At 42.5% G+C, this 22641-nt stretch overlaps 4 protein-coding genes and 1 long non-coding RNA gene across 7 annotated transcripts; 2 read left to right on the top strand and 3 right to left on the bottom strand.

Moving 5' to 3' along the window:
* Positions 1 to 1366: 1366 nt before the first annotated feature.
* pdxp (pyridoxal (pyridoxine, vitamin B6) phosphatase) lies at positions 1367 to 4271 on the top strand. Its single transcript, XM_088294356.1, has 2 exons — positions 1367 to 2165; positions 3179 to 4271. Exons 1-2 carry the CDS (start codon positions 1568 to 1570, stop codon positions 3517 to 3519), a joined length of 939 nt encoding a protein of 312 aa, XP_088150482.1. The 5' UTR covers positions 1367 to 1567; the 3' UTR covers positions 3520 to 4271.
* Positions 4272 to 4335: 64 nt separating this feature from the next.
* Positions 4336 to 6513, bottom strand: kgd4 (alpha-ketoglutarate dehydrogenase subunit 4). 2 transcript variants are annotated; one of them, XM_088294368.1, is made up of 5 exons: positions 6243 to 6513; positions 5972 to 6132; positions 5368 to 5431; positions 4833 to 5038; positions 4336 to 4754 (listed from the first exon to the last, which is right to left on the bottom strand). In XM_088294368.1, exons 2-5 carry the CDS (start codon positions 6074 to 6076, stop codon positions 4737 to 4739), a joined length of 393 nt encoding a protein of 130 aa, XP_088150494.1. In that variant the 5' UTR covers positions 6077 to 6132; positions 6243 to 6513; the 3' UTR covers positions 4336 to 4736. The 2 variants fall into 2 exon arrangements, with proteins under 2 accessions (XP_088150494.1, XP_088150504.1); XM_088294378.1 differs by having other exon boundaries at positions 5972 to 6038; positions 6389 to 6475.
* Positions 6514 to 6798: 285 nt separating this feature from the next.
* On the bottom strand, positions 6799 to 11057 carry LOC148344174 (betaine--homocysteine S-methyltransferase 1-like). Its single transcript, XM_088294343.1, has 8 exons — positions 10891 to 11057; positions 10352 to 10484; positions 9580 to 9692; positions 9292 to 9483; positions 9066 to 9213; positions 8171 to 8353; positions 7687 to 7915; positions 6799 to 7273 (listed from the first exon to the last, which is right to left on the bottom strand). The coding sequence occupies exons 1-8, from the start codon at positions 10903 to 10905 to the stop codon at positions 7096 to 7098; spliced, it is 1191 nt and encodes a 396-aa protein (XP_088150469.1). The 5' UTR covers positions 10906 to 11057; the 3' UTR covers positions 6799 to 7095.
* Positions 11058 to 12700: 1643 nt separating this feature from the next.
* On the bottom strand, positions 12701 to 17519 carry LOC148344175 (betaine--homocysteine S-methyltransferase 1-like). Of its 2 annotated transcripts, XM_088294399.1 has the most exons (9): positions 17433 to 17474; positions 16977 to 17072; positions 15575 to 15707; positions 15385 to 15497; positions 15053 to 15244; positions 14434 to 14581; positions 14104 to 14286; positions 13812 to 14040; positions 12701 to 13024 (listed from the first exon to the last, which is right to left on the bottom strand). In XM_088294399.1, the coding sequence occupies exons 2-9, from the start codon at positions 16992 to 16994 to the stop codon at positions 12832 to 12834; spliced, it is 1209 nt and encodes a 402-aa protein (XP_088150525.1). In that variant the 5' UTR covers positions 16995 to 17072; positions 17433 to 17474; the 3' UTR covers positions 12701 to 12831. The 2 variants fall into 2 exon arrangements, with proteins under 2 accessions (XP_088150525.1, XP_088150516.1); XM_088294390.1 differs by lacking the exon at positions 16977 to 17072 and having other exon boundaries at positions 17433 to 17519.
* On the top strand, positions 12805 to 22019 carry LOC148344176 (uncharacterized). The gene is made up of 3 exons (XR_015842915.1): positions 12805 to 12992; positions 19498 to 19569; positions 21800 to 22019. It is a non-coding gene; the product is annotated as an uncharacterized LOC148344176 (long non-coding RNA).
* Positions 22020 to 22641: the final 622 nt, after the last annotated feature.

The raw sequence follows: 22641 nt of genomic DNA on the forward strand, positions 1-22641 counted from the left end.
GCTGGTCTAGCCCCTGTGTCAAATTTTAGAACCCATTGTGGCCCGCCAATCAAAACGTTTGCCCGCCCCTCTTCTAATCCATAATGACGGGAATATTGCACCATCTAGTGGTAGAATGTGTGCCCTTGAAAAGTCACTACAACAAATGCAGGAAAGAGATTTATTAATTTGCTTTAACTTGACCTACTTATGAAATTAAGTCTCATTTTTCACCCATAAACCTAATGAGGTGCAGCATGATAGAGGACTTCTTGAAAAAAAAAAGGATAATGTTCAAAGCAACCACAGTATTTAACAATTCTTCTGATTTAAAGTGGATTATACTTCTTTATTGTTTTTTTGTATGACACCTGTCATGATAGTGTTTGCTTATTACAGCTTTTTGAAATCATCACTTTTTGGCTGGGGAAATTGCTTTGACACAGTGGCCCAGGTTCCATTATTATTATTATTCCATTTTTGTTCATTCCTAATAATGGAACACAAAGTACCCCACACAATCCAAAAACATGCATTTTAGGTTCAGTTCATTGAAGACCCTATGGCTGGTGAGAATTGACCTTAGAATGGCGCAATCATCTCATTTGTACACCTGCATTGTTATTTGTTTCTCATTAACATTGAAGATCTCCATAAAATCAGTTAATCCAATTTACATGTTGTTACACAGTTCTTAATATTACATTGAAAAATATCAAATGACAGTGTGTAAAACGAAAAGGACAATTAACAATAAAAATGAAATATATATATATATATATATATATATATATATATATATATATATATATATGTATATTGTAAGACAAAGAAATTTGTGACATTTTTACATCAATTATCAACCTACTTTTCTGATTTGTAATTACGTCAAGAGACCTAGAATAAACTTCACTCAAGTATAGTTTAAATAATAGAGTAAAAATGTACACTTGTGAATGTGAAACTTTCAGAATAAAACATGAATGTTAATGAAAGTACACTTTTAAAATATTTCAATTCATAGATCTTGCAGAGAACAAGAGTGATATTTTTCCCTGTAAAAGTCATCTTATATTTTATTTTGCACGTTATAGAGTTCTCAAGTTGTTTCCAAAAGCTGCGCTAATGGGGCAGTCACGGGGGAGACTTTTTTTATGGATGAAAATGAAGTTAAACAATATATCAAAACTGCATGAAAACACATACTGTAAGACTTTGCCATTTGTTTCTCTTTTTGTTTGACAACCCCCGGCTGTTGTTTTTGTGTGTTCTATGTTCTTAAACAGCAAAAAAAAAACATTCAAATTGACAATAGGATTTATCATCGTCATGGTCGTGGTACGTTCCTGATTGGTCAAAGCGCCACTGCAATCCGATTGGTCAGAATTTGACCAGGTGGGCGTGGTGATACGTTATGATTCCTTCCAGTGGCTGTAAAACATCGCGGACGTCCTCTCCGCAATGTGAATAAACAACGGACCGCCATGCTGCCGTATTTCTCACCGTCAAGCGTATTATTATGGTCCAGCTCCTAACACGGCGACGCGCTTGGAGGTGAAACACGGAAGAAGCCGAGGACAACTTCGTCATGGCGGCCGCCTTTGGCTTCAAAGCCTGCCGGAAAATTCGCGGTGCGCAGATACGAGGTCTCCTGGAGGCGAAGGACTTCTTCCTATTCGACTGCGACGGGGTCCTATGGCACGGTGAGAAGGCCGTGGCGGGCGCGGCTCAGGTGATCAACTCGCTCATGAGGCAGGGGAAAAACGTAGTGTTCGTCACCAACAACTCGACCAGGCCGCGCGAGAAATACGTGCACAAGTTCTGCCGGCTGGGCTTCACCGCCGTTGCGCTGGAGCACATCTTCAGCTCGTCCTACTGCTCGGCCCTTTACCTGCGGGACGTGGCCAAGCTCCGCGGTCAGGTGTTCGTCGTCGGCTGCGACGGGCTCCGTGACGAGCTCCGGGAGGCGGGAATCCCCTGCGTGGAGGAGGCGGACGAGCCGGACGCCACCATTTACGACTGTGCCCTGGCCGCGGACGTCAAGGCGGTGCTGGTGGGCCATGACGACAAACTGACTTTCCTCAAACTGGCCAAGGCGTCGTGCTACTTGAAGGACCCGAACTGCTTGTTCCTGGCCACCGACAACGACCCCTGGCACCCTCTGTCAAGTGGAAGGATACTCCCAGGTATGAAGGTGGTGCGCCGGTCACTCCGCCAACGGTCTTGCAATACAATATAATACAACTTCATTTAAATAGAGCATGGAATTTCATAGCATTTGCAGCTATAGCTTTTACTGTTATGGCTTTACCACAGCTTATTCGGACAACTAAATGAGGTTACATGAAGTAGGAAGCATCACGAGTCACAGATACACAATTGGTACCACTGGTGCAATGCAGTTGTACTTGTTACCTGGGTCTACAGTGGGGACTAAACTGCAATTCTGGCTTGGGTCTGAGGAGCCCTGTGGGAAAAGACTTGAATGTGGTGTTGGCATGTATATTACACACAGAATGAAATATCAAATTGTCAATTTACCAAATATCAATTTGGAATGTTGGGCTTACAAATGTGTTGCGTACAATATATTAGTGGCAATTATTTATCGACCACCATCGTATCCAAAATATTTAAAGAAAACCTTGACAAGTTACTCAATTGGTTAGAGCCTCTAAGTAGCACAATTGCTGTCATTGGAGAATGAATGTAATCATCATCATCTTGTTTTCTTCTTTACCATGGCAACAATAGGTCACTGCAAGCCCCTGAATTCCTATATGAGCCTCACAACTGCTGCAAAGCATTTAAAAGGCACCAATGATAATTCAGTTGGGGGGGTTAAGCAAAATCTCTACCTTGATGCTTCACAATGATTGTTTTTTATACTATTATACTAATACTGCAGAGCAGGCTAACACGCCATTCACCATACAAAAATATGTTTGCTTGATGATGCGGAGCCAAGAGTAAAGTGTTTATAAAAGACACATTGGGCAAAGCTTGATCTTGCAATCTGTCCCTTGCAAAGACAAACTGACTTACACAAGAGTGTACTAGCACTTCACACAAATTATTCAGTCATTAAACCATTTTTTGGGTCATGAGGGACATGAGATTACAGTATCTCAACTGACTCGTTGTAGAGCGGACAGTTAAGATTCATTTCAATCCATCCCTCTTTTTGTTTCCCCTGTAGGTTCCGGGTCTCTCATGGCAGCCCTGGAGGTGGCCTCGGGCCGCAAGGCCACAGTGATCGGCAAGCCCAGCCGCTACATGTTCGAGTGCATCTCCAGCCAGTTCCCGGGCATGGACCCGGCCCAGTGCCTAATGGTGGGCGACCGCCTGGAGACCGACATGCTGTTCGGCTCCAACTGCGGCGTGGATACCATGCTTACCCTCACTGGCGTATCTCAGATGGAGGAGGCCCACCAGTATGGGAATAGCGAGGTGTACCAGAGCCTGGTACCGGACTATGTGGTGGACACCATCGCTGATTTCTTGCCCGCCTTTGAGGAGGTGGAAGAGTCGAGCAACTGATCAGTGCAGTGTTTCTATTGGTGGGGTAGACGGACAGCATCGCTGCCAAAAGTGAAAAACGGCAAGTAAACACCCCCTCACCCTCCTTTAATAATAAGTTGCTCACAAATTCTTTGATTTAAAATTAAAAAATGCACAGGCAGGAATGACTTTCCACAACAACCCCGGCTAACCTGAGCTCCTCTCCCCAGTTTGTCTTTCAGTCAGGATGTTTCTCTATAACATACTTCCCTGGACCAATTACAGTACTCCTTAACTATAATGAGGGGGTTTGGGTGCCATGTTGTGGTATCAAAAAGCAAGCTTCAAAGAATCACACGGGATAGGTTGGGGGGAAAAAAAACGTGTGAATTCTTAACTGATCAACTACTTTAATTTCAAGCATACCTCAATGTTAAGTGTCGTGGCCATTTGTGTTCAAAAGTGTTTCACCGTTCTTGCACCATCTATAAGCTTGCGTGTTTGATACTGGGTCAGTTTTTTTTTTTTTTTAAGAAGTTTTCATTTCAGGCTGGAAGTACTAACAGCGCAACAGCAATTTGTACACACAGCTTTTCTCCATTTGACAGTGTCAGTCATGTGTGGCAATATAATGCGTCTCATTTAATGGCTGCAGTGTGGCCAATAGTATTTTTTACCTGTTATAAAGCCGGTCACATAGATGTCAATGGTCATATCACTCTTGTGATTATTCAGTGTTAGCATAGAGAGCATGGCGGCAACAATAAATAACTGCATTTATGCTAAATATATCATTTGCCTGTTTTGCATCTACGTCTCTCACACACACACACACACACAAGAAGACCACAACGGAACAGTATATTGCTTTAATGACTTGAATCCAACATTGGAACAAACTCAGTGTTAAGCAAAATACAGGCCAGGGTAGCATGAAGAACTCTGGAGTAATGTTCCCTACAGACCATGTCCTCATGCCACACACGTTAGTCAACAGAAGCAAAATAAAAGCAGAAGTCTGGTGCAAGATGCCAATGCAAGAGAACATCCAGTGTTCATAAGAAATGTCCTTCAAAAGGTCATCAAAACACAAACTTATTCAATAAAAATATGTACATTTATGAGAGGATTTTTATAATATTTTATTCTACAATGCGTCTTGTGGCTTTGTTTTACTTTGTGCCAAGAACAGTATAGACAGGATGATGACATCCATAGATAAAGGACTTTTGTTGCAGTCATTGTAATGGGACTCGTCACTCTGGTCCACCACGCTGGAACAACAAGAAAACAATTACTTAAAAGTGCATTGTGTAGTCATAACTGCTCATGTTAACAATTGGCTACTTTACCTGAATGTAATCCATCTCTTCAACCACAAGCGGTCTCCGGCGGTACCTTGCAGGGAGCAGCTGAATGGATGCCAAGGTGTCAGGTGTTCCCGGGATGGGTGGCAAAGTTATATGACTTGATATTTGTGGCGGCGCTGAAGCTGACGCCGAACTGGGGCTGTTGGGTTGTGGGATGTTGACCAATAAAGTTTTCACTGCTTCTTGGGCTGGAGAAGAAAGGAAAAAAAAAGATGTGACCATCAGAATGTGCAAGAAATCAACAGTCTTGAAGTCTGTGACTTGCCTTTAAAAGTGTAATATAGCGGCTCTCAAACTTTCTAGACTATTTAACTGCACAGAAATGAACTTCACTTGGACACTAAGTCATTGGCGTAACACCAGAGGGAGCCAGTAAACCAAAAGTGGTACCAAGTAGTAGTCGACTCAGTGGTCTAATACAAGACCTGATGATAAATACAAGCTGCATATTTACAAATAAGTTATGTTTTGGGTTTTCATTTAATGTCGTATTTTGGACAAAGACGACGCCACTCACCATTGGGCTTAGGGATGTCTTGTCTGCTGGGAAATTTAATCATTGGCGCATGTGGCCGGACAGCCTGAAAGTAAGCAAAAACACGAATGTAATAATGATAAAATAGTCAGTTCAAATGCAACAGCATGCTTGTTGGTTATTGTTCTGTAATAAATACAAAACATTTACTACTACATCCACGTCGTCAAACGCCGTGTACTTTTTGCTGTCGAATTGATTAACTGCTTTAACCAACATTTGAGGACATAGACATGATTTCGTAGTAGCACTATCCAACTTGAAAGGTTTAGCTTGCTCGCAGCCACCCGAACCTGCCTTTAAGACACAGGCATGAAGAGAAAATTTAATTTTGCGCACGCATAATTGAAATGGTCAAACGGCTTACTTGTTACTGTTATAACGAGGGAAACGACATTTTTGACGTCGAAAAACAAGGACACCAACAAGGGTACGACCAGCTTCTGTCACCGCAGTAGGCCTTCCTCCCTGTGCTAATTCGTAAAGTATTCCCGTCAACCAAAAAGTCATAGTGTCGCTTATAGACCTTCCACGCACATTAGATGTAAAGTTGACCAAACATGAAGTTGTCAAAAGAAGACGATACCTGAATAACTCTAGCGGTGGGAGCAGCCATTTTGGAGCTGACTTTGCTCCCCATGATGACCTCAGCACTTTTACTTCCGGGTTGAGGACAAAAAAACCAAAGCATTGGAGCTTCTCTTGAAACGACACAGGATGGCGCCACCCGCAAACACGTAGTGGCGTCTGGAAAGTGAGTTGCCGACGAGCCCACAGCACACAAAGTAAATGGCATTAGCGTCGCATTGTACAACAGCTTTTAAACAATCATACACAATTATCTAAAACTACGTTACCGCTCAGGCCAGCGATCTTCTCCGCGTCAGGAAAAAATGCAGACCATAAAACAGGCTTGTGACTTGGCGTCCAACCATACGTTAACGAAACCACAGCCAAATTAAAAAGCTAAATCCTCCAGTCACCTTATCTCCTAAAAGGATACACGTTCAATGGCGCACACGTCGCCCGGAATTTTGATGTAAGGTAATGTTATTGTCAGGTACTACCTGGCTAAATGACCCAAATCAAATATATTTATACATTACCCAGAAAAAAAAGGAAGTAGGGAAATAATACGCCAGTCACGTGATACGCATCGTCCAATAGGCAACGAGGTAAGTAGCAGAGCTTCTGTGCAGGGGGAGAACTTCGAAGTACAAAGACATCATATACCCAGGACGCCTTTTACTGTGTAAAAGTCTCTAAGATCTGTCTCACGACGAGTCTCCCATTATGGCTCATGTATTACGTATTCTATAAATACAGTCTGTATGACTCAATTTGAAAAAAAAAAATTCTTTGTTCTTCTCAATGTATTATTTTATGCACATATAGCAACAATCAAGACACAGATTCACGTTGTATTAGGTCTCTTTTTATTTTACAAAGTGGTCCTGTGTCATTGAAAATAAAAAGTTCCGGATCCTAAAGGGGCTGGCTCAAAACTAGAGCTGCCACTGTGGCTTAGCATGAACCCTAGAGCAGTTTACAATCAGCAGATGCAAACAACAGTGGCAGTTTGAAGTAAGGATCTGGCCCCTGCAATGGTCAACACAGTGAACATGCTGACATTTGCACACGTGTGTTTGTCCAGGGCTGTTTTTCCGTGAACCTCTGCTGTCAGGTCTGAGAGGGACGACACTACTTAAATCAGTGGCTCGTTGATCTATCAAACAGCTCCTTGAGTTGTTGCTTAGTGGTGGCTTCTTTCTGCTGCATGAGCGCGGCATCGCCTTTGGTGACACCCCAGCTGTCTGGGTTGGACATGGAAGAACACAGTGGGCGGCCAGAGGCCGGCTTCAGGTTCTCCCAGTAATCACGACGAGCCCTAAATCGCACAGAAAGACAGAAATCCCATGAGCTGCATATTAAAGACCCCTTTTTATACACCCCCGTTTATTTGGGCCCCTGTCATGACTCCCTTTTGGGATTTAATTCCACCTATGGCCACTAGGTGGTGGCACACGACTGTTTAGCGCTGTGTAAATTTAACAGACGAAAGAGAGAGTCTGGACCAAGAAAGCCAGCCTCATTTTTGCTGACGAGATTAGAAAGATATAATTAAATATCTCACTCATCTTCAATCTTGCTTTTAATTGTCTACAGTGCCGCTAAAATTCCAAAAGGTATGTTTATCGACAACACACCTTACCACCAGACGAGCACTATACCTTCAGTGAAGCATGGTGGTAGCAAACTATGTGCCCTGCAAAGGTATCCCAGTGCATGATAATTGATTACCTGGCTCTGACCCAGGGTTTGGTGTGCATCTCCAGACCGGCACCCCACATGCCGTGTTTCTCGGATCCTGGGGGCACGATTCCTCTCTCGACCGCCAGCTCCTCTGCCACGGCCCTGATGTGGTACGGCTCATATCCGCAGCAGCCACCGATGAAGCGAATGCCAGCGTTGTAGGCCTCCCTGGCGTACTTGTGCATGTCCCAGCGAGTCAGAATCCTGGGCTCCAGACCTAGACAAGGATTTCATGAATTGAAAATTCCCAGACTGTAGTGATTATGTTTGTATATTTTTTGCCGTTGCAGTTTAGTCTGATCACTCTTATGCAGTGGTGAAGGCCTTCAAGGCCTTCTTGGTTGGTCTAACATAATCATAAATCATGATCCTGAGCATGGAAAATGAACACATTATTAAGAGTTAAAATTATTCCTGTTTTGTGTTTGTGTGTGTGTGGGTGTGTGTGTGTGTGTGGAGCAAGAGTGATTACCGAAGGGGAATTCTGGCAGGTCGATGAATCCCTGGCAGTTGCAGTCGGGAGTGTGGTAGGCCAGAGGCTGCACCATGTAGTGAGCCTTCAGGCCGGCCTTCTCCACAGCCGCCTTCATCATCTTGACAGCCTTCACACAGGTCAGTGGGTCGAAATGGCAGTTGACACCCACAATCTGAGCACCTACACAAGAAGACGGCACACTGGTGTGAGCTCAAAAATACACAAAAAAGCAACTTGTAGTTCATGAACACATTCAGGAAAGAGCTACAACTGCGTAACTTGTTTTTGTATTAAAGCACAAACATAAATATCTGGAATAAAAATTTAGAATTTGTTAATTGTGTTGTCATTGGACTCACTGATGTCCATATGCCTCAAAATACTAATGTGTGATTCCCATCAGCCTAGTCATAAAAATGGAGCTTTATGATTTTTTTTTTCACTCTTTCGAGAAGATTTGTTTTTGATTTGGCCATTTGAGTCACATTGGATTTATTTCCAGAGAGTAGCCTGCTAATTAGGAACGCTAGCGGCAAACACAAATATGTATCCCAATGATTTTGTTTTTCTTCAGTTTTTTAAGTTTTCATTTCTAGGTGTTTCCTATACTTCAAAACGAAATAGCATGCTAACTAGGAAATATGCAAACATTCAATATACATTCGTGCCTTGAGATACAAGTGATCTGCCTTAAAATATTTTGGCGATATGAGCTGTCACAAGGGCTGGAACGATTAATCGCATTTTCTCTTTATATGGGGAACGACGATTTGAGATACGAGTGTTTTGAGTTACAAGGGTGGATACGGAACAAATTCACCTTACATGTCACGGCATCACTGTAGCAAATATGGAGTTGGTTGTGTTGTGTGCGAAGTAATAGTTCACAAACCAGCTTTGACCAGCCTGACGGCACAATCTCCAGGTGAGACGCCGTGCATGTCGCCTTCTGGCCCGATGCACAGAGAAGCGGCCACAGGCTTTCCTGTCCCCTTCAGCACCTCCACCGCCCACACGGCCTCCTCAACATGCTCAAAGTACTACAGGAAGGGAAAACCTCAATGTGTGACATAAGGAAAATCCACAATGCAATAGCAGAACTGAGGATTCACATCTACCTCAGCAATCAAGAAGTCCACGTTCTTCTTGATGAAAACATCCAGTTGCTTCTTGAAGATGCCCTTCACTTCGGCTTCACTCTTGCAGCTCAGGTAAGATGGCGTCTGAGACACGCCTCCTGCCACCAAGGCATCGCCCTCGTTGGCCACCTCGCGGGCCAGATCGCACGCGGCCTCGTTGATTTGGGCGCCCTATGGAATGAAATGACGCCCTTTTATGATGCCATGTGGTTGCTCCTGTTGTTACAGGACTAAAAGTACTTTTTTTTTTTTTTTTTTTAAACGTACGGTGTAGCTTTGCTTGTTGCCCCTGTTCTCCAGCTTGTCATCACTGGCGTAGAAGGTGAAGGTCTGCATGACATTAGATCCGGCCCTCAAGAACTCCCTGTGCAACTGGCGTACTAGAACAGCAAACAAGATTGCATCAGAATCAATATGTTAGTGTAGTTAATGAAAACTAATGAAATAACAATAAATAACATTTATTAAATAGCGTCAAAATGAGAGTGTTTTAAAAAGAAAACTAACTGAAACTAAACATAAAGTGTATTAAGTTCATCTTCTTTCATGTCAATTCATTTAAGATTGCATTACATTTTGGGCCGAACAACCGTTTGACGGTCGTCCGCAACCACCAAGTCGTGTACAGACGAAAGAAAAAAATAAACGTATAACTCGCAGCCCTTCCGGTTGATTTATTATTGGAGTCCGAAAAAATTTTTATTTTGAAAAGTGACCAGCTTCTCTCCGTTAAATCGGACACTCGACGCATATCCAGATGCTATTGTCTCGGTCGCATTGCGCTGATATTAAATCCACAAGTAAAATGACTAAAAAAAAAAACAAAAAACAGACAAGCGAGCACCCCATCCAGATCAAAAGACATTAAGACTGACCTCGGTAAAGAAAGACCATTTTAACAAAAGACAAGCTGAAAAATTGACATCCAATGCAGGACTTTCCAAATTCCTTATCTAACGAGATACAAAAACAAGAGCTGTTTAAAAATAAATAAATAAATCAGTAAATAAATAAATACGAGTTGATGACTGGTCCTCACCAGCTTCGGGGTGCTCGGCGGCGGCCTCGGGGGTCCAGGGACCCGCCTTCACGTAGCCTCTCTTTTCAAGGGCGAACACAAAACCGCCATCGCCGATCACCACCTCCCCAGCGTTGAGACGCTCCAAAATTCCCTGAGAGAAAGAAACAAAGGATGGATTTCAATATTGGAAAGAAAATAAACACACACACACACACATGTGTGAGATCCATTTTTTTAGACTTAAAAATACCCACTAAAATGAAAGTTAACTGCAAGTTTTTCCTTCCATCAGCATTTGACCGCAAAAGTGATACTTGAATGATTACTGATGCATTCCTGTGCACTCGAGCCAGAGACAAAATGGTTGAATTGGTAAATAATCAAATGCAATACCATGAATGTTTGGCCCAACACTTTCATTTGTAACCGAAAAATGTATCATTTCAAGATTCATACTTTTTCTGCATGTTTTCTGTATTTCGGTGCTTTCCGGAATTATTAAGACGTCCATTCCAAATACTCCCCTTGTAATTCCAGTGGCATGTTGTCTTGCTTACCTTTGCTGGTGCCATATTCCCAGAGCTGCGTGGACCCCCGACTGCTCAGACTTTGACAGGTTGAAACAGACATTCAAATGAGCCAGTGCACTTCTTTAAATCTCTTGCAACCAGGAGGAGGGTTCTTCGCCAGAGACTCTGTGATTGGCAAAGCACAAGTTACACAACAATTGCCCCCCTCACCTTTCCAGATGAATGAGTATGTTGTCCGTGCGCGCTCACTAGTTTAGTCTGGATGAATTACACTTGTTGGTTTGTTTGTGTGTCTCGGTTTAAGTGTGAGCGTTGCTGACTGGACAGATTGATAAGATACGCATAGCGCTGTACACAACGACCATGCCCATTGAAAATAATCGCTTCCCAAATGATGAGATGTTGTTAAACGGCGATTCAGAACTGTGGAGATGTAGAACTTTAAACTGGGGGGGAATCATTAAACTTGCTGTGTTTGTATTGACTTTTCTGTGTTATGTAATGTTATGCGGCCGCATGAGCTGATGTTGATCATGATCAACAGTTAGTTTTTCGGTGAAAATCATTATCTAAGGTTACGTAAAAAGCGATTCAACAATCAATCTCACGACAACGTGTTTGAGTCATGTCTGCGGTTCGATTTACAGTCTTTATCTCGTCTGATTGGTCTGCTTTTCGATCCCATTTGTGTAATCCGTCTCACTTCTGGATACTGACTGAAAAATATTTTGTTAGTCAAAATGGTTACTTGATTACTTACGCAACACGTCATTGAAATCTATTCATGACCACATTGAGTTGCTGAATGTCTCTTTTATCATATTCTGGATTTTGATTTTTCACCTTTGCATCTGATCAAAAATCTTTTTATCAACCAGAGCAACTGATTTGAGTAATTCATCAAAAGAAAGCTGGTCAATTTCATCAAGATGTTAATTGGCCTTTAAGTTATATGTGGTCCCATTTATAATCAGATCTCACATCACGATGAGGATCTAGCTCATGATCAAAAGGTTATCATTTTTTAATCCATTTTCAGACCTTCCGCTTAAATTTGGGCATGAGCCACATGTTTTGAGTTTCTGTGGTCTCCTTCCGGATTTGGCGGCATGGTAGACGACTGGTTAGTAGGTCCGCCTCACAGTTCAGAGGTGCAGGGTTCAATTCCTGGCTCCGGCCTTCCTGTGTGGAGTTTGCAAGTTCTCACCGTGCCTTCGTGGGTTTTCTCCGGGTGCTTTGGTTTCCTCCCTCATTCCAATAACATGCATGGCAGGTTGATTGAGCACTCTCAATTGCCCCTAGGTGTGAGTGCGGATGATTCTTTGTCTTTGTAGCATGCCCTCCGATGATTATGGTTATTTACAGTGTTTGTGTGCCCTGGGATTGGCTGCTAACCAGTTCAGGGTGTACCCCGCCTAGTTAATCGATATCACATAAAAAGCTCACTTATTGTTTCTGTTGTTTAAAAGTTCAATCAATTAGCAATGCAGTCATTGTCCCACCTAGTTGCATCCAAATTACATTTACATCTTCTGCATCTTCTGCTTTAGTTCTGACAGATCGGAGATTATAAATCCATTGGAAATCCTGAAGCTACACATTTCATTTCAAGACCAGTTGCCACCTTAGAGCTACTTGACTCCCTGTACCAAGAATGATGTTGATGTCAATGATGATGATGCATTTGGTCTTGCTGATGCATATGCAACATTGGAACATAAATGTTCCACCAATCAAAAGTTAATAAATTCGATCACAAACACAAAACCACACAAACATCCACTATGTGGTGTATGTGGAGATCCTTATATAATATTTCTATCAGAATTTGCCACACTTAAGCTCTGAAGTTTGAGTTTATTGTTCTGATGTTTACAGCATATTGCAGCATGCATGACGCTTTCACGCACTATTGTATCTTCAAGCTATGCCTCCTTTTTCTCTCCGTCCGTTGTCATTTGTTTCATCTCATTGCTTTGATTTCTCCACTTGGTCTCGCAGTTCCATCACGCGCTTCATTTCCTGCTCGCTGGTGGCCTCTTTGTGTTGCATGAGTTCAGCATGGCCCCTGGACATACCCCAGCCGTCTGGAGTGGACATGGAAGGACATTTGGGGCGGCCAGTGGCAGGTAAGAGATTTTCCCAGTAGTCACGACGAGCTCTGAAAGAAATATTTACAGCACACTTACGAGGCTTCTAGAAAATAGCTGGCAAAAGGCATGATCTTGGATGCCAGTTTGTCATCTTCTGGATTTTCTCAAGCGGTTGAAAGTACATTTAATATGTGGTTGCATAAGCCTTTCTCAAATGTTCAACATCCTGGTATATGCCGCACCGCAATCCCTTCACACAGCCTAAAATACAGTGGTGGGCGGTCCAGTACTTCAAGTTCTTCTCTGCTGGCATAACTTAACCAAAAATCAAGAAATCAAATCATGATCATATTTATGAAGAAAGTTAATTTCATTTTACATATATATTTATATATTTAACCTACAATGGCCAAAGGAGGGAAGAGTGTGGATTTGATTGCAGATACACTTGCAATGCCATTTTCAAGACAGCCATTTCAGGAGACGCTGGCTCTCGTGAGCTGAGGTCGTCCGACACCCATTCAGTAGTGCGTAAGTGTGTGTCTGCATATTATTTATCCAGCTGTGGTGCCATAAAAGATTGTGTTACAAGGGGTATTTATTCAAGTCGGACTAGGTAGGACTTCACTGAAGGCCTCGGTTGTGAAATGCATGGCCAGCCACTGATAAAACAGTGACAACAAAGCAGACATTCTGATCGAAATGGAACAGGTGTCTGGAACAAAAAAAGCTTCGATAATCATTTTCATGTTGCAGAAAGGCATTTTGGGTACCTGTGGAACGACTATAAATCCAATGTAGCCCGTTGGTATACATTGAAAAGTGTGACAGAAACGGTTTGTAAAGATGCTTTACCTGGCCCTGACCCAGGGTTTGGTGTGCATCTCCAGACCGGCACCCCACATGCCGTGTTTGTCCGACGCCGGAGGCAACATTCCCGTCTCGACCGCCAGCTCCTCTGCCACGGCCCTGATGTGGTACGGCTCAAATCCGCAGCAGCCGCCGATGAAGCGGATGCCGGCGTTGTAGGCCTCCCTGGCGTACTTGTGCACATCCCAGCGGGTCAAGGCCCTGGGCTCCAGAGCTTAAAGAAGTTTAGAATCACTGATGGCGCAATGCAAGTGAGTGTTGCGTTATTATATTATACCAAAAGGGAATTCTGGAAGGTCGACGAATCCCTTGCAGTTGCAGTCAGGGGTGTGGTAGGCCAAAGGCTGCGCCATGTAGTGAGCCTTCAGGCCGGCCTTCTCCACACCATCCTTCATCATCTTGACAGTCTTCACACAGGTCTGTGGGTCGAAGTTGCAGTTGACACCCACAATTTGGGCACCTACGGCATAACACCAAAACCAGTGCCAAGTCACATACTGTACACGACAGAATTCTTGTGTCAGTGCGATTCATATCTTTTTTTGCCCTCAATAATTAGTAGGTGTGTACATTTCGTGAGTTTATTCAAGCGTGATGAAGTGCGTACCTGCCTTCACCAGCCTGACAGCACAATCGCCAGGTGAAACTCCGTGCATGTCGCCCTCGGGTCCGATGCACAGCGTGGCGGCGACTGGCTTTCCGCTGGTCTTCAGTACCTCCACGGCCCACACGGCCTCCTCGACATGCTCGAAGTACTGCGCATATGACACAGGAGTCATCCACGTTAGCGTGCCATGTTATCATATTGGTTTATGTCGCTTGCATTTTTAGCTACAGCTGAGGTACTGCCAGATATCGATTGGTTGCCCGAAGAGAAGGAATCAAGTGAGATCAAGGAACAAGTTTAAGGCAATAGTAGTCTAAGAGTAAATCTATCACCATTTTCCAAAACGTGATCAAAATAACATCCTTGTATACAAACGTGCAGACCCACCGACACCTAAGCTAAAGGACAATTTATTCAGTTAATCGCTGAACCTTTGCGGAAAAGCTTGCTGGGAGTGGGCGTAGTGTTGCACTGTTGCGTCGGGAAAAGTGCTGAGCGCTACAAAGGACTGCCCCCTATATGTCATAATTGGAGCTAAACCTTGACTTAGTCCTTTTTTTTTCTGAAAGTCATGCCTTTTCTCTATTCAAATGGAGTGATCGCAATGATCGATGTCTACCTCAACAATCAGGAAGTCCACGTTCTTATTTATAAACACTTCCAGTTGCTTCTTGAAGATGGCCTTCACGTCGGCCTCACTCTGGCAGCTCAGGTAAGATGGCGTCTGAGACACGCCTCCCGCCACCAAGGCGTCGCCCTCGTTGGCTACCTCGCGGGCCAGATCGCACGCGGCCTCGTTGATTTGCACACCCTGAAAAGTTTGAGAACCAATCATGTGACTTGACCTTATGCCATCACAGTCCCTTTTGGAGCCAGCGCTAGGTTTGCAATTTCTCACAATTGGACCCAGCAGTTTTAAGAGTTGAGAATTGTTCCCGTTCGGATGCCCACCGTCAGTTGTAGGTTCTGTCCCCTGTTCTCCAGTTTGTCGTCACTGGAGTAGAAGGTGAAGGTCTGCATGACTTTGGAGCCGGCTCTCAGGAACTCCCTATGGAGCTGCCTGACTGAGAGCACCATCTTTGTCAAAGGAAGTTTTTTTGCACGTGTGTAACTTTGGAAGAGCGCCTTAGGCGATCCTTACCAGCCTCGGGGTGGGTCACAGTGGCTTCGGGGGTCCACGGTCCGGCCTTGACGTAGCCCCGCTTCTCTAGGCCCACCACAAAGCCCCCATCGCCGATCACCACCTCGCCCGAGTTCAGACGCTCAATGATACCCTGTGTGCACAAAGATCCATCAATATCTCCGAGCTGCATGCCATAGAATTTGATTTGCATGGTCTTCATGCATGTTCGGTTCGTTCAAAAATAAAAAATGTCAGTAGATGTGAACCTAAGTGTGAATGGTATCGTACTTTTCTACTTTCGGTACGCAAAGCGTTTCACACTATTACCTCATATACCCAGTGATGACGCAGCATCAGGAACAACTGGGGGTTCAGTATCTTGCTGCAAGACACTTTGGCACGGTTACACTGACCGGGGATCGAACCCTCAACCTCTGAGTTGGGACCACACCACCACTGAGCCATACGTCCCCATTAAAGAACTTTATTTTGAAAGGTATAAGCACACTTGGGCAAAAGAAGTTTTGCCCAAACCGAAATCAAGAACTAAGTTTTGTTAAAAGATCATTTTGGTCCTGAGCCATATGGAACGTTGAATCTGACTAGAGCCTAGAGACGTGGCTGTATACGCGTTTGCAAAGCCAGAGGAAGAACGACTCAAGTATCCGTTTAAGTATAAGCCGTTTTATTTCGCTCAGTTTTTATTACGTGCCCAGATGCTCCATAAGGAGACTCTCTTTGTTTGAGATATTTGTGAATGGCTGCTCACTGTTTCTCTTTGTGTCTTATAAGTCCAGTGGGCTGGGTTGCTTTGTGCTCCAACAAGCGCCAACCAGTCCGGCATGTACACAGTCTTTTACCCAAAGTGAGCGGGAGCCGCCCCCACCATATCAAACCCGAATAGAACATAGAAAATGAATAAAAGCATGCGTTCTAATTGATAATGGGCAATTGTGTAGGTTTTAGCAGGAACCTGATGCACGTCGTGTACTTTTGTAAACACATCTGAACAAATATGTCGATGCAGTGAAGATTTCAATGTTTATGAGTGCTTTTATAACAAAAGAAGGCTGAGGTATTGGGTCCAAAGGTGCAATGATAAAAAGGCGCCGAGGGCTGTTGCAACCGCACGCTACTCAATTACACTGAACGATGCGTCACCAAATTGAACTCACTTGTTAGGACAGGTACACTTATGCAATTGACCAAAATACAAAAGATGGATTAAGTTCACTGTAGCTGATTTTAGTGTGGTTTTGAGTTCTATCGTATTGAGGTACCACCTCTCAGTGTGTTTCATTGCACTATTTTTTTGAATTTTGTATTCAATCTTTGATTGACTCTTTCTAAATTGGTAGCGCAGCTTTACTTAGAGTTATTTATAATAAAGAACAATCGCAGAAAAAAAATCTATGCTGACCTTCTTGACAGGAGCCATTTCTTAGTCCAGCTGCAACGATATCAAAGCCTGATTAGAAAATCCCACTGCGGGGAAGTTCTTTTGCACTTTTTATACCTGCGAAGGAATAATGGGAGGATTTTGTATCCATGCCAGTGCGTTATTGCAGGCAGACATGTCATCCATTACAGTGATTTAAATTGTTGACACCCACAAGTACGTTCACAGAGATCGTTCGGTTACTGTAACTTATTATGGCGTCAATAATTCTTCTTTTAAACATTAACATTTTCAATGCTTTAATGTGTTTTCCTGCAATAGTTATAAATAGTGAAGAGACGCCAATATTTTTGCAGTCTGGCTGGAGTTGCTTTACCAAGTGAAGTCACAGTAAATGCCCGCAAAATGAAATGCTCGCTGACAATTACTACAATATGTTAGCATGATACTAACCGGAATGCTCAAAAATAGACTTACAAAGTTAACTGAGGTCAGGCTCAGTGACACTTGAACACTCCTGCTGTGGATCATTATTGATGTTTGGGTTAACTCATAACACCTTGTCCTTAAATGCATGTGTATGCTCCCACACAACACAAACACAACCACATGCTACACACAAACACACACACACACCAGATATGGTTTATTGACCTTCAGCAGAGAGCTGTTGGTTCTGGGTCGATCCAGTTTTAGGGAGATTAGCAGTTCAACTTCTCCACTGAGTTTATCAACAAGGTCGAAGTGCAGAAAAAATGCCTCCAACCTCCAGTTTACTGGTGGATTTCATCAGTGGGGTTTAAACACATCACATAAATGACCGGATCGAACTACAATGTATCTCAAAAGCAGCTTGTAAATTCATTTATTGACGTTTTATGTTGATGAATTAGAATAAATGAAATTGAGACAAGTTGCTACGTTGTGGCATTTTTATGAGGAGTAAAATGCTGGTGCATTTCTTTACCACAAGCAAACAACAAAAATCAGTATTGTATATATATATATATATATATATATATATATATATATATATATATATATATATATATATATATATATATATATATATATATATATATATGGCGCACTCACTGTACCTGCTAATTTGGTCACAGTCAGTAGACTGCGCTCCATGTAAAAAAGTGGCGCATCTCTCCTCTCTTGGGGTGGGGCGGTGACACACGGACGCAATCGGAGGTGCAAGGCCGTCTCCGATTGCCCACGTCACATGCATGGCCGACTACATCATCCACAAGGGGAGATCAAGCCGTTTTCCTGCCAATTCATTCACAAATAGCAGCGAGTCCATTTTTTTCCCCCACAATCTCGAGCAGGGAGTACTCGGACGTACTGCGCTCCGACTGCCCTGATTTTTAATGCAAGTGAGAGATGCCGCCAAGATTCGTCAGGGAAAGGCTACTTCCATCCCACAACGCCGCAAAAACGCCCCATTACCTAGTTCTACCTGTGCAAATACCTAGTAAAATGCCATACGAGAGAAAACTTCACCCATGTGCACAGTTATACTGCACTGGGTCGTTAGTGCTTTTTTTGATATTGTTCAACACTTTGTGTTTTTGCTTGTGACGTAAACAGGCATCAATGTGGCTCCAATTTGGGGATCTTGCTCAGACTGACCCGCACATAGGAAAGCTCCTGAGTGTTTTCTCCTGTGTTGCAACGTACTTTGAATGTGCATCCCTCTTGAGGCACATAGAACGGAGTCCCAGCATGTTTGTGTACATGTATGGGTCACAGCGGCATTGATCTCATCCTCAAGGGTGTCAATGGCCAATCGTTTGGAGAGAAGCTTTTACATAAGGCTCCAAAGTTCTACTACGACCTATATTGCATCACATGGACTGACCGAGAGGATCGTCAATGCTGCGTTGATGGCTTTTCTTCCAAATCTTCATTTGTATTCTCTTTGGCCTCATAAATGTGATACAAAGTGATTACTATGGTCTGGCATAACATTAACATTATCGTAAAACGTACGTACATCTGTCTTCACCTCTGTCGGCTGTGCTGTGTGACAGCTTTATGAGCTGGCTATCGAGTTGGCTACAGTAGAAAATTGATGGGGTTTTTTTTTAATTATTAGTCTGCTCTCAGAAAATGACAACTTTCTTCCTGTATATATTTTTTCCAAATGTATTCAAATTGTATTTAGGATTATGTTGTATAACAATAATGATAATCTAAGATTTTATTCATGCAAAATTACATTTCTATTCTCATAATTTTACCACTTATCATATTATTCCTGACTTTAATTTCATTATTTGCAACTTTATTCTCATCATATTTCAACATTATTCTCATAAAGTTATACGATTTTCTCATAGTATTATAGTATATAAATCAATTATGGACATTTCACTTTATTCTTGTAATATTCTGAATTTATTCTAACATCGTGATGTTATGACTTTTCCGCCATGGACTCGATTTTAATCATCCTTTGTCTTTATTTTTGTAAATTTAAAATCTCTTCTTTTCTGTTCACGCTGGCCATTTTTTTTTCTTTTATTTGTAGCCACAGCTAGTTTCCACTGATTGTGACTGGAAAGGGGCAAAAGAGTAAAGTTGAAGCAAGGATTCGGAAAGGGTGAGTTGCTGCACTGGCTGATGACCACAGGGGAGGAGGAGGAGGAGGAGTTAGGGTTGAAGTTGGGTAAAAAAAAAAAAAAAAAGCAAACGGGCAAACAAAACAGAACATACAGATTTCGAGGCAGGTAGTGCGGATGTGTGCAAACAAGTTCAAGACTGTGTGGAAACACATCTGACAAGCTGATAATGTTGTGGTTAACGTTTTACTTCCCTTTGATAAATTTCAGCCTTCTGGCTTGTCACATGCTTTCGTCCTACAAAAAAAAACAAACCAAAAAAGAAATGACTTCTCACTCTGCATCTGCAAAAATCTCCTATACATTTCACAGCAACTCTTAATTATTCTTGATGGTGTTCTATTGGCTTTGCATTTGGAAGTGTTGCTTCACTGTGTGCTACTATTTAACCGCCACGCCCTTATCTGGTCCAATCACAGCTCAAGTTGCTCCACGGCCTGCCCATACTTTGTGAATTTGTTGACCACAGAAGGCCCAACAGGGAAAGAGGCAGTGACTTTGTGAGACGGGGAGAAAAGAGAGAGCATGAGCGCCCTCTGTGGACAAATAAAGCTGTTACTTTGCAACATTTCTATCATTATTGCATTCAGTAAAACCATAAAAGTTAGACTTGCAACACATATGCCGCGGTTGTTCTATTAAGAGATTAGGCATAATGTGTAATGCAGTGATTCCAAACCACTGTACTGTGAGAGAGCAGAAGGTACATTTCCATAAATTCATCCGAAAATTAATCATCTACAACAAATAAGGATCCTTGTTCAACTGTCCATGCCAGCGACACAGTGACAGGCAAAACAACGAAATGATCTTCCGCTAGATGGCAGAGGGAACAATTAATCTGTTTGTTCATCTGTCACTATTTCAATATCCAGTGTCGATGCTCGCTTTAAGTGCAGCCTCAAATAATGGAAATACCAGAAAATACCTCTTGCAGTATCTCACAAAAGTCATTACACCCCTCACATTTGAATAAATGGTTTATATCTTTTTATAGAGCTTGCTGACTCGGTGGCACTGGTACCTTATGTTCCATGCCGGGCATGTTCAACATAATAGAACATTCTTTTTTTTGTGCTTCTGTACTATGAAACGTCCTACCTACGGAAATTAGGTCTGCTAGCTCTGTGGAAATGTTTCAATCTCAACTCAATACTACTTTCTACACGCTCACCTAGTATGCAACTGGTCTCTCACACTGGTTCCCAACCCGACATCTCCATTCTGCCTGTTTTATTGACACTTCTCCTCAACCCACAGCACCTTCTCATCAAACTCTCTCTTCTCTATGGGATTTAATATTTTCAAAATCCAAACGAATTGGACGACCAATTTACACCAACTCGGATCTACGCATAGTTGAGCCACAAGAGGGCGCTTTAGAACATATTTGCCAGTAGATAGATGGATGCTGGAGCTTTTTTAACAAAGGAATCTATAAAAAAAAAACTAAAGATACGTCACTTAATTACATGACGGAGATGCAGATGTAGTATCAATGAGAATGTTGGGGAAAAAGTGGCTGTTGTGGAGTAAAATGTCCTCAACAAAGTGCAGTTGTCAGGATTTTTTTCAATATCCTATTCTATTCACGTACAATGACAAATTTAGTCTTTAAAGTTCCGTTTGTATACATAATGTCCACACAAAACCACCACAAAAAATATCAACTGAAAAGTATACACTTATTAAATCAAAATTTTATTCCATCGGCAGAGGATATGTCGTCATTTGTTTGCTCAGTTGTGGGTTAGTAAGCCATTTAACGCCTCTTTTGGAAACTAAAAATATAACACAAAATTGCTCCCTTGTCCGAAAATTGCCATATGATGTCATCTAGTAGAAAACGAAAAAAGAGTTCAAAGTGTAACATGATGCAATGCAGACAATAACAGGGAATTAAAAAAAAAAGAACAACACACAATTATATTTGCAGTAACACCGCTAATTTTTTGTGAGGTCATGAATTCTCCCCAAGAGTTTGCTTTACCACCACCAAATGTTTCTTTCGTCATTCTTGTATTTGTATTTCACCTGTGAGAAGAAGGAATGTCAACTTGTGCTTTTAAGAGCGGGAGGAATGGCTTAATTTATCCAAATCTTGATTTAGATTTTCAATTCAGGCCGATTGTCTGATGTCTCCGAAACAATATCCAAGACTATTACCCTGTGGTGTGGGTTGACTTAAGAGTGTTTGTCTTTGTCTCCTAGCAACCGCCAGCAATCTCTTCCCAGCACAAGTTCCGAAGTGACCTGCATGTCCGCGTTGTATTTATCTTGGCACGCAAAGCAGCATAACACAGCGGATACAAGTTGCGCTTCGTGCAAGATGAGTCACGCCGTTGATGCTGCAATCTTTCCCTCACATTCGTGAATAGTATGTTGACATTAATGGAAGACGCTGCTTACATAAATAAAAGCTCTGTAAGCAAATGGGAGAAAAATGTGTGTGGTCCAACTTTGTAGTGTGCATGACCATCTACAGTAAGAACATGTCTACTGTGTTTGCGTGGAATGCAGTTGAAAGAATTTTTGGGGGCAGGGGTGTCATAATGAAGTTTTTCCCAATCTTTTTTGAGCAAAGCCGCATAAAAAAAAATCCTCTGAGAGTTCTATGCTTTGAGGTGTCACATTGAACTCCCAATTACCGGAATGAGTGAGTGATAACAATTTCTCTGTCTTCCTCTCATTCTCTCTCTTTTTTTTTTTTTTTTTTACATCTTAAAGCTTCTCCAGCTTCTCAAGCAACTCCAACATAAAATATGCCCTTGTAATTGAAGCCCTAGTACAGAAAGGCATGTTTATCTCTGCGCACCATGGCATGAAGGCACAGCGGAACTTCCTCCCTGTGTCTTCTCGCCACCAAAGTTGTGTCCTCATCCAAGTCCACACACACTCACAACCTCCCACAGTGTTCTCACCAAACAAAAACACGAGTGGTGAATGAAGAGGAACCCTAAAAGATCACAAAATGTCACAAAGAGTGGCCAGCCACGTGCAGCGTCTGACTTCTCAGACAGCCCCAAAAAAGGAAAGTGGGGGAGAGCTAGTGT

This window comes from Idiotropiscis lumnitzeri, chromosome 1 (assembly GCF_059441095.1).
Source record: "Idiotropiscis lumnitzeri isolate Australia: NSW breed Sydney's pygmy pipehorse chromosome 1, RoL_Ilum_1.0, whole genome shotgun sequence".
Classification (NCBI taxonomy): domain Eukaryota; kingdom Metazoa; phylum Chordata; class Actinopteri; order Syngnathiformes; family Syngnathidae; genus Idiotropiscis; species Idiotropiscis lumnitzeri.

Coding starts and splice junctions, on each gene's coding strand:
- LOC148344174 (XM_088294343.1), bottom strand. Junction 9,484..9,579: donor GCAACAAGCAAAGCTACACC/GTACGTTTAAAA, acceptor TTCATTCCATAG/GGCGCCCAAATCAACGAGGC. Junction 7,916..8,170: donor CCTGCCAGAATTCCCCTTCG/GTAATCACTCTT, acceptor ATCCTTGTCTAG/GTCTGGAGCCCAGGATTCTG.
- pdxp (XM_088294356.1), top strand. CDS start 1,568: ATGGCGGCCGCCTTTGGCTTCAAAGCCTGCCGGAAAATTCGCGGTGCG. Junction 2,166..3,178: donor AAGTGGAAGGATACTCCCAG/GTATGAAGGTGG, acceptor TTTCCCCTGTAG/GTTCCGGGTCTCTCATGGCA.
- LOC148344175 (XM_088294390.1), bottom strand. CDS start 17,486: ATGATCCACAGCAGGAGTGTTCAAGTGTCACTGAGCCTGACCTCAGTT. Junction 15,245..15,384: donor GACAGAACCTACAACTGACG/GTGGGCATCCGA, acceptor CAAACTTTTCAG/GGTGTGCAAATCAACGAGGC. Junction 14,287..14,433: donor TGTCAGGCTGGTGAAGGCAG/GTACGCACTTCA, acceptor GTTATGCCGTAG/GTGCCCAAATTGTGGGTGTC.
- kgd4 (XM_088294368.1), bottom strand. CDS start 6,076: ATGCTTTGGTTTTTTTGTCCTCAACCCGGAAGTAAAAGTGCTGAGGTC. Junction 5,432..5,971: donor CCACCGCTAGAGTTATTCAG/GTATCGTCTTCT, acceptor GCTTACTTTCAG/GCTGTCCGGCCACATGCGCC. Junction 5,039..5,367: donor AGACATCCCTAAGCCCAATG/GTGAGTGGCGTC, acceptor TTTCTTCTCCAG/CCCAAGAAGCAGTGAAAACT.